This window comes from Myripristis murdjan, chromosome 12, assembly GCF_902150065.1.
Source record: "Myripristis murdjan chromosome 12, fMyrMur1.1, whole genome shotgun sequence".
Lineage (NCBI taxonomy): Eukaryota > Metazoa > Chordata > Actinopteri > Holocentriformes > Holocentridae > Myripristis > Myripristis murdjan.
The window spans coordinates 15,030,195-15,045,278 of NC_043991.1; the positions used below are offsets into that span (position 1 = coordinate 15,030,195).

General features: G+C 42.7%; 1 protein-coding gene across 3 annotated transcripts; it reads left to right on the top strand.

Moving 5' to 3' along the window:
- Window positions 1–116: 116 nt before the first annotated feature.
- Window positions 117–6,084, top strand: mzt2b (mitotic spindle organizing protein 2B). 3 transcript variants are annotated; one of them, XM_030064584.1, is made up of 5 exons: window positions 117–263; window positions 399–580; window positions 1,404–1,564; window positions 3,789–3,926; window positions 5,666–6,084. In XM_030064584.1, exons 2-5 carry the CDS (start codon window positions 405–407, stop codon window positions 5,809–5,811), a joined length of 621 nt encoding a protein of 206 aa, XP_029920444.1. In that variant the 5' UTR covers window positions 117–263; window positions 399–404; the 3' UTR covers window positions 5,812–6,084. The 3 variants fall into 3 exon arrangements, with proteins under 3 accessions (XP_029920444.1, XP_029920445.1, XP_029920447.1); XM_030064585.1 differs by lacking the exon at window positions 3,789–3,926 and having other exon boundaries at window positions 5,663–6,084; XM_030064587.1 differs by lacking the exon at window positions 3,789–3,926.
- The last annotated feature ends 9,000 nt before the right edge of the window (window positions 6,085–15,084 follow it).

The following is a 15,084-nucleotide window of genomic DNA, read 5'->3' on the forward strand; positions in this document are numbered from 1 at the left end:
TCCAGTGTTTATAATGTTGATCGTCTTTATGTATTCTTTAAATTCACATAAAATCAGGCAAATTTTACAGAGAATGAATGTAAGGCAATTACGTCATGCCTTTCCCATCCTAGGAGCCGTCTCACAGCAGTGACGTGTTTCTTGTGCGTCAACGTTGTTCTCCAGTTTCCCAGCTTGCAGAGCCAAATCCAGCAGGCGGGAGGCGTCCGGCCACCTCTGTTTTTCTGTTTTCCCAGCGAAGCAGCGAGCAAAACAGTCGCCAGGTATGTTATTAATCTTGTGTCGTTGCGGTTCGTGTGGAAATAAGTGCTGTTTGTGGTGTGAGGAGTAAAAATAAGCCCGCTAGCGTTAGCATCAGGGCTTGTGTTTGTGTTTGCTGAAACTGGTTCCGTCCTCAGGTAGCGATGGCTCAGCAGCCACAGCAGCCGCTGCCCGCCGCCCCGGACTCCCCTGCGCTGGTCGTAACCAGCAATGTGCAGAAATACGCCATGAAGAAGAAGAAGATCCTCAATGCAGAGGAAAGTGAGCTGTTTGAGTTGACCCAGGCGGCAGGCATCACTGTGGACCAGGAGGTCTTCAAGTAAGTCCAAATGTAGACTGTAGAGAGTCTCAAGTCAGCGTTTATTAGTCTCAAAGGGGCTTTATATGCCCACCAGTTTACAACAAACAAAAACAAGACGACTCCCCTTTACTTGAACCTCCTACAAATCCCTCAGAAGTCAAATATAACAGAAAAACGAGAAGCTTTCTTGAGAAGAAATAGGGGCTCCCTCCTGGCCAGTCAGGTGTACCTACATGAATATTTGAGGCCACCTCCAGGGGGCGATATAGAGCATTAACAGTAGGCTAAACAGACAAATCATCAAATCAAAATGACCGTGTTTTTTCCAGTTAATAGCATGTGCCCTTAATGCTATGGAAATCCTCTGAAATTGATATAATTTAGCAGACATAGATTTCACCTGAGCTTACAATTATGTCCTCAATATTGGGCTGTGTAACAGTGACAGTAATAGTCCATTCATTCATTCATTCATTTTCAAGCCCCCTACCTTAATTAGGCTCATGGGGTGCTGGAGCCTATCCCAGTGCTCTTTGGGAAGACGGCACAATAATAATACCAGTCTAGTTACTGGTAAATATTTAGAATTAGATGTAGTGATTAATTTATAGCATTTAGCCCCATTTACTGCCACGTGTATTCTACTCTGTTTACGAAGCACTCAGCATTGCCCCTGATGGACAAAAGACAGTACTGCGCTCTTTTTGTCTGTTTCGCTGAGGTTAATTGCAGTGGTTTGATTTTCTCTCTCTGTAGGCTTTGTATTAAATGTAAATTGCATCTGAGACGAAGAGATAGAAATCAGATTTCACATTCCTCTGCTCCTCCTCTCACTCTCTAGGATCATAGTGGACCTGTTGAAAATGAATGTGGCTCCTCAAGCAGTCTACCAGACTCTGAAGGCTATGTGCGCAGGCCAGAGGATAGCTGATAGCGGTGGTGGAGAATCTTCACCTGCCTCCCACGCTGCCACTACCACCACAGCACCTGCAGAGCACAGAGGTTAGTATCTGAATGTGCCAGACTCTTATCAGCTGTATAAACAATGACTGCCACTGTCAAGACCACAGATGGCAGTCACAAGCCATATGGGAAATCTGGAATTTATTGCCCGGCAATAACAACAAAAAAAGACCACTTCAGTTACTCCAGCTGTATCTTATCACCTGAGAAGTATAAAAACAAAGGACCATTTTTATGTCATTTTATGTCAGTTTCAGTTTTCAGGAAAATTAAATGAAGAACAGCGCAGGAAAACATGCATACTCAGGGATAATAATAGGTACATGAACAAATCTATAGTCGATAAAAAAAATAATCCACAATCCACTTCTTCAGACTTGATGTTTGAAGAGGAGCATGAAAAACATGACAACACAACCCAAGAACTCTAAAGCTAGTCCTGCTTCCAGGTTTGTGTTAGATTGTTTGTACAAAACTGAAACTTGAGGTAAAAAAAAATGTGGTGTTGTTGGAATGGAAATTAAGGATATTTTTCACTCTTAGAAGTTTCTTGTTGGATTTCTTGAATTATTTTGTCTCTGACCTCAAATTCAAAAACATGGTTACGTTGCAGACTTTCAGCGTCAAGGTAAACAACCTCTTTAAAAGAGCTTTTTCTTTCACTGCAGTGCTGATTGCAGCGGCACTCATGTGACTGATGACCACAGATGTGAAAATAAAATTATGAATCAATCATTATTCCTTAATCCACGCTTAATGCATGGGTACATGATCTGCAGGGAACCAGCTGTCAGCTACTCTCAACAAATTTTAGAGTTCATAGTTTTCAGAATTGTCAAATCGTTTAGTCTTTTTTGACAGAACATGCCTTGCAGCCTCTTCCAGCCATTCTTACTGTCCTCTTTCCCTTTCAAGCATGTGAAATAACCACATCCCTCACTAATGTTTACATTAAAGGAATACTTTGCTGATTTTCAACCAGTTTTGTATCATTACATTATCAGTAGTATATGTAAATGAACAGTGTTTACCATCCCTCCGTGTTGCTTGCACCAAGAGCTCACTGTTCATTTGCTGGCAAAAGTCCGCCGGATGATGCGTTTTTGTGTAATTTGGTGTGTAATTTTAGCAAACTACAGATCGTACTTCGACATTTTTTCCGCTCAGCAGGGCGAAACGGACATCTGAGCAAAGAGTGATGGCAAATGTGACAATGTTTTGTTAGTCAAGGTTCATTTATGCTCAATGCTAAATACATATATGGATATGGATGGAGCCTGCTGTCCGTACTGTTATCATTTTGTCCATATTTGTGCTCGTTTTCAGAAAGCTCACAGATACGGATGAAACAGAGCAGCCCCACCGTAAATCATGAGGACAGTGTAGCCGATAGTTTGAGTGAGACTGGCCTATGAGTCAGCCATGAGGAAGAAATTAAAAAAAATAAAAAATGATATTAGAGAAAAGAATCATCCGTCCTCCTGCCATGATGTGTTTAATGACCTCATCATTGCTATCTGCAATGCTGCCTCCACTTTTGCCTCTTTCTTAGCAAGTACTTTATTACGATCTCCACTGTTTTCAGGTTTGTTGTCAAAAACTTTTGACTCTGAGCTGCCCTCTAGTGGACGTATTGCTCAACATCTATGCCAACATAAAGGATGCATGGAAATATGTGGGCAATGATCGTTACGTTGTTTAAAACGGATGTATTAAATTTGTATGTTAAGGTAGCATAAATGAGCCTTAACTCGGCACCGTCACAGTGTGAAAACATACAATATATGTTTTTTTATGAGGCCTGTTCAAGACTAGCTAAGCACAAGCACCGCCCCAGTTGGTTACCCGGCGGTGTGTCCTGCACTTCACGTTCTGGTTGTTGAAGGTTTTCTATCCTTTGAGCCAAAGGGAATACCACAGCATTTTTTCTCTGTCTGTATCTCATGTGGTGCCAAAAATATTTACACCTTTCTATTGCATATACAGCCCAGTTTTGGGAACAGAGCATATTTATAGCAGTGAATCATTCCTCTAAAAGTCACTGTCCTGCATCTGCACCACCTAATCCCCTCCACCAACCCCCCAGTTCACCCAGAAGTGATATTTTCCGCTAAAATGGAAAAGAATCCAAGTCCAAAGATATAGATTGGCAATAAATGCCTGTAGCAGGTGATCTTCACTCTCTGCATGCCACATTGCTCTTTAATGCCTTTTGTTTTCATATCCTCCCCCTGAATTGTATTTTTGTGTGTGTTTCCTGAAGAAGAGGATTCTTTGGTCTTTGGCAAGAGCCCTAAGCCTCCTGCAGCTCCCCCTTCAGCGTCTGGCCCCAGAGCCACAAGGGTCAACACTAAGATTGTGGTCTACGGCCCCCAAGACGCTAGCTCTGCTCACCCTCCAGGTCCCCTCCGCTGCACTGTGTCCTCCATCTCCATCCACCTGCTTGCTTACCTTTCTTGTTAGATGCAAGTGTTGTGCACATGTGCTTGGAGCACAAAGTAGGATTGAGTGAGAGTGACATGCTGTGTGTTTTTTTTTTTTTTTTTTTTTTTTTGTTTCTTCATTCTCTGATTATTATGGAGAGTGTTTGTGCATGTGCATGTGTTTGGGTGTTGGGTCGTTGTTCCTAATCATCACTCTTTCATATGCAGGTGGACATGTGGTGTATTGTGGCAAGAAAGTGGCTAGAAAGTAAAAAAAAAAATACATAATACAAAATTTAAGCAGCTTTTAACATATTTTCACTTTCTCACTAATACCTAGGGCTGGGCAACACATCAATATTATATTGGTATCACGATAAGGGACTAGATATTGTCTGGGATTTTGGATATCTGCATATTTTGATAAAAGTGTTTTTCCTGATTTTTAAAGCCTGCATTACAGTAAGGGGATGCAGTTTTCTTATTAGACTGTTGTTGCTGTTCTGTTATTTGCCTTTACTTGCTTGGTCATCATATCCACATTAATGATAACTGTTTATCAAAAATCTCTTGTGTTTAAGCATCTTATGAAAGCATGTACAGTCATCCCTGCAATATCACCACAATGTGGAAATCAAGGTATTTGGTCAAAGATATTGTGATATTTGATTTTGTCCCTATTGTCGAGCCCTGGTAATACCTTTAGCTTGGTGATTGATTCATTTTTTGGCAAAGCTTGTCTGATGATCAGACCCGTCTTATTTGTAGTTGTTCACTCAGTTTTTTTGCAAAAGCAAGTGCAGGTGGTCTTTACTCCAAATCGCATCTGAGCTATGAGCAGATTGGTTGATAATTTATTAAAACGCATTTAGACATTGGTGACTGGTTGTTACAGTGCATCACCAGCCAAACGGAGCTGCCAGGCATATGGTTGTATGTATAAATAGCTAATTTTTGCCCAGAAATCCCAGTCTGTGTGGCATGGCTTTGGTTTGCAAGCTGCATGTGCCAGTTCCCCAGTAGGTCTCAGACTTGATAGACTTTGCAGAAGTGCCCATTTCATGAGACAGGCTCCTAAGTGAGGGTCATGAAGATCAAAAGTTACAAAAAGACTCCTGCTCACTTTTTCTAACTTGCACTCATCATATGAGGAGCCTATGAGGAGCATGTAAATAGTCAAACTGAGCTAAAATATGAAAATCACCAGAATCGGACATATAACGTTTCATCTGATAGCAATTATATGTAAAGTAGGAAATAAGCATATTGACCAAAAAACATATGGACATAAAACTATTAATTAAAATAAACAAACAGCTATTTTATCATAAAATATTCATAATTTATTTGATAAAAGCGCCCTTTCTAGTCACTTTCAGATTCATGCTGCAGACAGGTGTGCATTGTTGATGTCTACTACTGAATGCATTGCTTTTGAGTGTAATCAAAAGAAGGTAAGACATTGGAGCTAGCCTTTATTCTATATGTAAAATGACAGTTACACATACTCCTGCTGTATCTGTCATCCTGATGCAACGTTTTTTCATGCTGCAGTCTTCCCCATTCATCTTTTTCTTTGTTTTTAACCTTCATCTTAGAGATTTGGTCCATGTGTGAAAGCATCATGTTGCTTGGAACCCGTGAAGCAGCGCACATAAACCCTGACTCGGTCCTGCCATCCCCTAAGTTTGTGTGTTTTGTTGTTTTGTGTCAGCAGTGCGAAGTAAAGCTGGAGTGAGCCACAGTGAGAAGAGCAGGGAGGGCTCCAGCCAGAGGGTGCAGCGGCAGCCAAGTGCCACTAGAGGGCAGAAGACTAAGAGCTCTGGCAGCAGTAGCTCCTCCTCACAAATGACCTCCACTTAATTTTTTTTTTTTTTTTAAATAAATGTGTTTTTATAAATATACTTCTTTCTGTAATTTATTGTGTCAACCTGACAGTTTTGTTTGGTAAACAGGCAGCGCCAAATGTCTCGTCCCTCTCATCTCTGTGGCTTATTGTGAATGAACAGAGCCTTTTGTTCAGTTGTAACATAACTGTTTTCACCGTGTTATGCTGTAACATGAAAATGCAAGTATCCAGTGGGTGTATATATGTGCTAATGAATTTTCAATAAATCAAATGCTCTTTTTGCATAATTGTGGATTGTGGTTTTTTTTTTTTTTTTTATCATGAGGAAAGTTGATTGAATTACTGTCATTCTTAACGCCTAGCAAGGACAAAGTAAGTCAAGCAGATACACTGCAATAAACATTTAGGACACTACAACAGCAAAAGACAAAGGTGTATTTTTCTCTGCTCCTGCTTGACACAAACTGCTGGTAATTTTTTTTCTAATGTTTTGTCTGTCACTGGAACACAGACAATACATGAAGTGCTGGCTAGCCTGTTATGCACATAATTATTATGAGTATTAATGAGTTCAATCAAAGACCACTGCATTAATCCCGTTGATTTTTCTGTCATGTCAGTGTTTCAGATGGAGACCTGTGAGACATGAGGTGGATCAGATTAAAAGTTTAAAAAGGAATTTGATGCTCCAGTCCCCTCTATGATCCTGAATTGATTATCTTTCATCACATGGTGGCAGCAGAGGCACATGGCATTCAAGGATGCCCCCAGTTCAGCCAAATCTGCCCTATTTGGCACATTTGGTTTCTCATTCCTAGCAGACACCTGCCTGGCACAGTGTTTGGTATGAATGTGAGCAAATCTGAAATGCATGTATTTGTTTTTTGTTTGTTTGTTTTGTGTGTGTGCGTGTGTGTGTGTGTGAGTGTGTGTTTTAAATAAAGCCTATGCTCATTCACAAACCAGAGTGCAGCCCACTGGCACTGCGAAGAATGTGTATGCCTGTGTGTGAGTGTGTGCGTGTGTGTAATTGTCTATAAGCCAGGCTGCGGGGCTTTATGTAGCTGCAGGTCTTTTATGTGGCCGTTTGTCCTGTTTATGTGTTCCTGCCTCTCCTCTCCTCTCCTCTGCGCTCTGCATTGATGGCAGTGTGCCTGTAATTGATGGCACCATATTGCTGTGGTGTAGCAGGTTTAATGGGGCTTGACAGAGCAAGGGAAAGCAGCATGCAACCAGGGAGGGAACTTAACCCTTTCACATACCCACCACCCACCCCGCCCCCTGGCCATTTTTTTCTGGATTCAGTCACGTACACGTGCATGGGCACACCCACTCCTCGCACACAGCGCCTCCCATCAGCCCCCACTTTATCAATGCATGTAAACACAAATGAGAAAACAAACAGGCCCCCGATGATTAGTTTGTTTATGGCTCCTCCTGTTATCAGTGGTGATGCTAACAGCAGTTTGGTTCATGATCAAGTAAGCTCAGACATCCCTCTGACTGTACTTCACAAAATACTTATCGCTGCCAGCTGTTGGTGTTCCCCGCTGTTTGGCTTGGTGGAACCTAAATGTGTTTGACAAAGGTAAATGGCTGGGAGTTCATTTCTTCAGCCGCTTGCCAGACTTGTGATTCCCGATTTCACCTAGAGGGGGCAGTGTGGCTCCAAGGCTCCGGCATGGCCTCCAAGTGCCTTCGATTTCTATAGGCATCCACTCTAGCATCTTGTATGTGTTTATTTTGTTATGAGGGAATTTCATACCCAGTATAGACTATTTCATTAAATAGGGAGTGTTATCCTTCACTCAGGCATACCGCGCGACACACACCCAGGGAGTGCGAATGTGCACGCATACGTATGCACGCCCTGTGTACACACTATGTGCACCATTAATCAATAGGGACGATGAAATGATGCCATTGTGTGTGAGGCAAGGCACCACGTCACATTGAAGAATGAGCCAGTCAAAGCTGTTGGCGAATCATTAATGTAAGGTGTTGGTCTAAACCACGTTCTCACACTCTTTCTGCGGAAGCTGTTCCCAGGTGACAAAAAACTGGCGAGACACTATTTTAAGAGCTGATATCACACCCCCCCACCCCACCCCCCTTTTCCCCTCTCTCTCTTTTTACCCACCTATATTCTTTCCTCAATCTCTTTCTGTGTGAGAGCACTCGGGTGGGGGTGTGGGGAATATCATCCTGTTTTCGTTCTCTATTACTCCCTCTCTCTCTCTCTCTCTCTCTCTCTCTCTCTCTCTCTCTCTACCTCTCTTCCTTTTCTCTGTGCTGATATTCTTTACCGTGAATTCTTTGTCCACGTTTCTCTCTGAAATTTACTGGCCGTTTTCTCTCACTTGTTGTTTCTCCACGCTCGCTCTCCCTCTCTAACCCCCTTCACTCTCTCCATCACTCCCCCGTCGCCCTCCTTGCCAGGCTGGCTGTAGATTGGCTATTTCCTGCACGCGCGCAGTAGAGCCCTTATCAGAGGTAGAGTGCTGATTGTTGGTCTGTCTCTCAGGCTGACTGACAGTTCAGGCTTCGCCGCTGAAATGCCTGATTTGGTCAATGTTTGTCTGTGGGGCCTTATCTCCAAACCTTATATTAACTGCCTTGACAGTATGTGCAGGCAGTCTCTCTCCATCTTGTTGTGCCCCCTCCCTCCTCCCTCCTCCCTCCATCCTCTGTCTCTATCTCCCTTCACTCTCTATACTCTCTCTCTCACCACTTACTATATTCTTTCAGCCACCAACCAAACATTTTCCAGCTGATCCTCCTCCATTTTTCCTTCAGTTGTGGCTGGAGCAACCTCTTGAACATCATATACCTCCTTTTTTCTCACCTCCCCAAAACACTGGTGTAGTCACTAATGGTCCTTGAAGTGGCCTAGACTAACTTATCTTTGGTTTTGTTCCCTATATTTTGCTTATTGTATGTTAGGGCTGGAATGATACGTGCTTATCTCCTGATTCGATACTAGGGTGTCAATTTGATATATAATGGTAATCTACAAGTTTTGCGAGTTGATAGTACGATTTATTTTGATTTTCGTTTTTTGAATTATCCTCTAGTTTGTGGATGTAGAGTTTCATGAGGCTGTGATTATCCTGAAGGTCACAGTGGGTCATTTTATACAGTGACCTTATGTTCCAAAAAAATGGCACTCTAACATCTAACATCTAACATCATCACACATGAATAAAATTAGGCTCATGGAAGCCACAAGAGTCTCAGCTTTCCAGTCAAACCCAATTTATGCAACTCCTCCTCAAGCCTGTTTAGACCCCAGTATGCGCAAATACACCATTTTAGCATTGACCAAAATAACACATTTGTACCACATGCAAATAAAACTGCATGGTTTTTGCACCAAACTGCATGAGATTAGCATAAGGTGGGCATGTCTGCAAAAAGGAGACCCGTGGGTGCCCATAGAACCCATTTTCATTCAGATATCTTGAGGTCAGAGGTCAAGCAACCCCTTTGAAAATGGCCATGCTAGTTCTTTCCTTCGCCAAAATGTTGCCTAACTTTGGAGTGATATTTAGCCGCCTTGCCTACAACCTAGCATGACGTACTTGGTATTAACTGATTCCTTAAGTTGTATATGTTCATATGATATCTTTCCTCTGAATTGATTAAATAATAAAAAAAATCTATTAAAAATCGTGAAAAAAATTGCGATACCTAAGTGAATAATTTTTTCCTATCCCTACGGTAACTCTATTTATATTTATTTATTTCAGTGTACTTATTTAAGTTTTGTATGCATTTGCACCGATCATAAACTGGAAGGCCAACTTGGACCTAAGCAATGGAAGTGGAGGTGTTGCTTATGACAGCCACCCTCAAAACAACACGTGTCAATTAGTGACCCAAGCTGCAAATGCAAACACATACACTGCACCGACATGAGTTACTCTAAACCCACACACACACACACACACACACACACACACACACACACACACACGTACACAGTGACACCGAGCACTTTCCTCGGGAACCAAAAGCCGATCCTGCTTTTTGTTGAGTAGCATTAATCGACAGAGACTGAGGAGATAAACATGGCCTCTTAAGCGTTATTTATTTATTCACTTTATTAGCAAGAGGCTGTTCATTCCGTCTGTTAATGGCAGCTGTGGGAACGAATGGAGTTCACACTCACTTGGACCCCTATTGTGTGGCAGGCTGTCAGGTTACACACAAACACACGCACACACACAGACACACAGGAAAGAAACTCTGCCACATCTGCCTGTGAGCTACATCTTGGAGAAATAGTTTTTTAAATTCCTTACCATGCTACACTCTTGCTGTCTCCAAGCTGTTCCAACAGTGCACTTTTAAATACTCTAGCAATGTAAGGTGTGACATGATGTGTTAAACTGATGGCTTGACATGAACCATCAGATTTCAGTGTCAATGGTGTCTATTGTCTGCCCATGGATTTGGAGCGATGTGCAGTTTTATTCTCCAGCTCAGCACAAAATGGTTGGTTAGAAGCGAGCTACTAGACACTACAGCATTGTCTCGGCATTCTCTCGTTTTGTATTGAGTGTGTTTTTAATATACCTATGGAGGCTATTTCGGTTATGTCCATTATAAAGGTTCAAAATGTGCTTTATGATCTTTCTAATTGTATTGTTGCTTCAGGAAGAGTAGCAGAGAAAGGTGTTTTCGAGGAGGGGGAGTAATGATCATTGTGATGTGGATTATGAGCCGCTAATTGTAGTCTAAAGAATAAACAAGGCAGAAAAGAGGGGTTTAATCATTTACCAATTACAAGACATTTCCAAAGGTGCTCTGTGTGCATGTTTGTGTTACAGTGCTCCAAATACCTTTTTAATTAAGACAGAGGCGCAGAAAATGAGTATGTCTTTGTCTCAGTTGTGTTTCGTGGAGTTACCTTTAAAAACAAGAACACGAAACTGTGATGATTTTAATTGCCTATCTAATTAATACAACTTCAATCTATAGTTCAGGAAATTTTAAACCTGTTGAGTCTCACCATTTTCTAGCTTTCTTTTTTTTTCTAATGTATTTGTTTGCCAGTGGGATACAAATTATCATAAGCTGGTGAACAAACACTAATTAAAGAGCTTCACCTGAGTTCAGTCCTTCTGATACATTTTTATTTTATTTATTGTTGGTTGATGAAATAGTCTTTCTGGATACGAGAGTTTGTTTGTTTTTATTTCCAAGGCCTCTGATTGTGTGTGTCTTTATGCTTTGGTGAGCACGTGCATGGACCTGTGAATGCATGCACGCATGGACAAGTATGTGCAGCTTGGTGTGTGTGTGTGTGTGTGTGTGTGCAGGCCTATATGTTTCCCCAGGTGTGTGCATGAATATGGCAGATAAAGAAGCCAGTTGTCCTGCAGGATCCCGTCTCCTGAGACAGGCCCATTGTATGTCACTGATGTTATGTCATGTCATTCCTCTGACCCCCTGACAGAAGCAGCAACCAGGATGTGTGTTTTGCATATGTGTATGGACAGATAATGCACATTTCTGCGATGTGATTTTTCCTTGGCCTATGTGTGTGTGTGTGTGCGTGTGAGTGCACATGTGTATGCATAAGAAGAGCGTCATGTTAGTGTCCTGTGCATGTGTCGGGGATGCACCCTAACAGACTGCTGTGCTGCTTGTCCATTGTGTTGGCTCCTATCCCTTGCCTCCTCACACACACTGGCTTGCTGGAAATATGCCAACGACTACTCCCATTGTGCCCACTCTGAAAGGAATGAAAGAGCACACACACACACACAGACACACAGACACACAGACACACAGACACACACACAACAGACCTACCTGTCTATTAAACCTAATGGTAAAAGCCATACAATTACCCCGGTATAACATTATGAATATTTACATACATTGCTGATCCTGCTAAGTTCAAGGCCAATTTCATTTCATTTCTTTTGCGCCTTGATGTTCAAAATAAGCCCATGTCACTGCATCTGAATTTACGGGCTTGCTGTTGACAGTGCGTAATTAAAATCTGGGTTAACACAGTGGCTCAGTGGACCGAGGTGCGGTCCAGATAACTGTGATGCTCTGGGTTTGAACCCGGCCTGGGACCCTCGTCGTCACGTCATGCTCCCGGCTGTCCGGTTACAGTCAAATTTATTTTAGAAAAATACCCCGAAAACATTCTTTTAAAAAAAAATAAAGCGGTATTATTTTATGTGTGGGTTTGTTCATTTGCGTGCACGGTGGTGTGTCTTTGTTAGAGGAGTAATGTACGACTCAGCTTTGCGCAATGGCACGGTGTGACACTGTTATTGCAGTAGTGAGGGTATGATATGTGACTGTGAAAATGGAGATGTGAGGTTGTGATGGCAGGCCACATTTCAACAAAAGCCCCCCCCCACACCACCACCACCACCACCACCAGACACTCCCTTCCCCAAAATCTTAAATCTTAAACACAGATGTGACTAATTCTCTTTTGTCTCCTCCGCTCTTGTGCTGTTTTCTGTCTCGAAAATCTCTGTTTCTCTTCGTTGTTGTTCCTCTCTCATGTCTCTTGCAGCCCGAGCTCCCTCATATTCTGTCTCACTCCCTCTATCTCTGCCCCCCCCCACACACACACACCCCCACCCTTCCCTCCCCCAGCACCCTCCCTCTATACACTAACCCCCCCAACACCCTTCCACTCCCTCTCTCCCTCTCGCTTTTCCCCTGGCAGGCTAGTGATTGACACTTACAAATTACCCGGCGGCAGTGGCATTGTGTGTGACCCCTCTCTCTCATCTCCAGCCCGCCGCCGTTTTGTCATCTAATTACTGTGAATCCCCGGCCTGCTCCCCACTGCTGCATTTTTAATGTGCCTGCCTACCCCCTCCTCTCTCTCTCTCTCTCTCTCACTCTCCCTCTCTCTCTCTCTCTCACTCTCCCTCTCTCTCTCTCTCTCTCTCTCTCACACACACACACACACACACACACACACACACACACACACAAAACCCTTCAACTCCATCCTCTTCCATTCACCTACAGCCTACTTTACCTGCTTCTCTGTCCAATACTTGGAGCTCAACCATCGTCTCTATATCCTCGCATTCGCCCTCTGAGTGTTATCCTTCCACCACCCCCACCATCACACCATCACACCGTCACCTCTCTCCACACTCTCTCTTTCTCTCTCTCTCTCTCTCTCTCTCTCAAGTGCAACTCCATCCCACATGTAGACTGGTCCATGTCAGTCTCTGTGCTTCCATTTGAGTTTTCAGTCGCCACATTTAGGTGTTGGATAAACACGCTGCTCTGTTCAGATGATTAGTAAACACTTATGAATGTGGAGTTGTCATCAGGCTGTTACAAGATGCCTGCTTTTAGACTCAACCTGACAGTGTTTGAACTGACTCCATGGTGTAGCTTACAGTACAAATGCGCCGCATATTTGGTAAAATGTCTTGCTTTACCAAATCTACAGGCGGAGTTTCGTTAATTTCAGTTGTTTAGTGAATTATAGTCTCGTTGTGCTCATTGTATGCTATGTAAAAGATCTGATGAACATCTCAAACCTGCTCCACGTGCGTATTTACCTGCACGTGGGTGCATGTCTGTAAATGTGTGTGATAATTGCTGTAAACGCAACTACTGTCAGAAATAGAGTAAAAAAGATAAATTCACCAGCAGTTCTCTATGGTGCACCTTTGTTTTTTCACCTAACATGCTCAAGATTAAGTTTGCTTTTCAGTCCTCAAATAAAAACGACGCATGTGACCCACTGTATGTGAAATTCTGCTGCAGCCAGTGGATTCAAAAGCTCTGGCTGATACATCAAACCATGGAAGCCAGCCATTCTTTCACCCATACCTCAAGGTCACTAATGTAAGGAGCTTCTTGTCAGACAACTACCAGAAATAAATGCATGCACTTATTCGAGATTTCCGTGTGAAATAATGACTTATCCTGTGAATTGTACACACTTTACAATGGTTTCTGTACGGCCACACAACAAACATACTGTCCCCCAATTTGGTCCCTCATCACAAAGGAAACCATTGAACCAACAGTACGATAATACAACAGAGCTTATAAGATCCGTGGCACACTCACCACTTAGACTCACCATTGAACTTCACTCTCACATTCTAACACCCTGAATATTCAGAACTACACCATTAATTTAGCCATTAAAATATATTGTGAGATCCAAAATAGTAAGTTTCCTCCTCAACCCATACTGCCTTATATCTCTAGATCAATTTGACATGCACTTATCCCCATACTGGCTTAGAAAAAACATTACAGTGAGAGAGCATTTTTGCATACATACACAACAATTTGGAATGTGATCTCATACTATAGTAGATCAATAACCTCAATTACACAATTCAACAGGTCTATAAATGTTTTGTGATGGAAGGGCACACCTGTAACCACTGATTTCAGCTATCACACACACACACACACACACACACACACACACACACACCATCTTAATCGTTCCATTGTCTCCTCTGTAGTGTATGCGTAGCTGTTATACTTTGTTGTTTTGTTTCTGTGATTTTTTTTTTATTTGTATTGCCATGTGACTTTCTCTCATATGTGCCTCAGAACAGGAAGGCGCCTGCAAAACTGTTTTTAAGAGTCAGGCCAGTGTTGAATCTGAACACATTTTGACATGTGCAGGGTTACTTAATTAATTTCCTTGTATAATAAAAATGAAATTAAATGAAAATGAAAAACGGAATATGAATTGTAAGTTGTGAGGACGTTAGTGTGACAAGAAAAGAGCATCAATACAGACAGAATACCCACAATTCCTCTCGTACTTGGGCCTCAGGTAGACCTACTACCTGTTAGTGTGTGTGTGTGTGTGTGTGTACGTGTGTGCATGTGTGTGTTGATTCCATGGCTCAGCTGCCCACAGCCAGACTGAGCTCCCCCGCCGCTCCCCGTCTTCCAGCTAGAAATCAGCAGAGCATAGCAGACTGCTGCTACAGCACAGCTACAGAGGAGGGAGGAAGGGAGAGCGAGAAAAAGCGAAGCAGATAATAGAGAAAGAGAGGTGCAGGAGGGTGAGGCAGCGAGAATACATTTTGTCGAAAGACTGATTTCTCTTTGAGCGGAGTGTTTTCTCACTCTCTCTCTTTGCTTTCATTAGCTATGAAGATCAGAAAGTTTAATTTAGATTACAGGAAAATGACAGATGCATCACGGCGGCGGTGCAGCTGAAGCAGACGTACAGGCAGCCAGGCCGGGAAGGGGCGCCTTGCCCCACGGCCTTCTGAGGTGGCTCCAGGGTGTGGCAGGATTTAGCA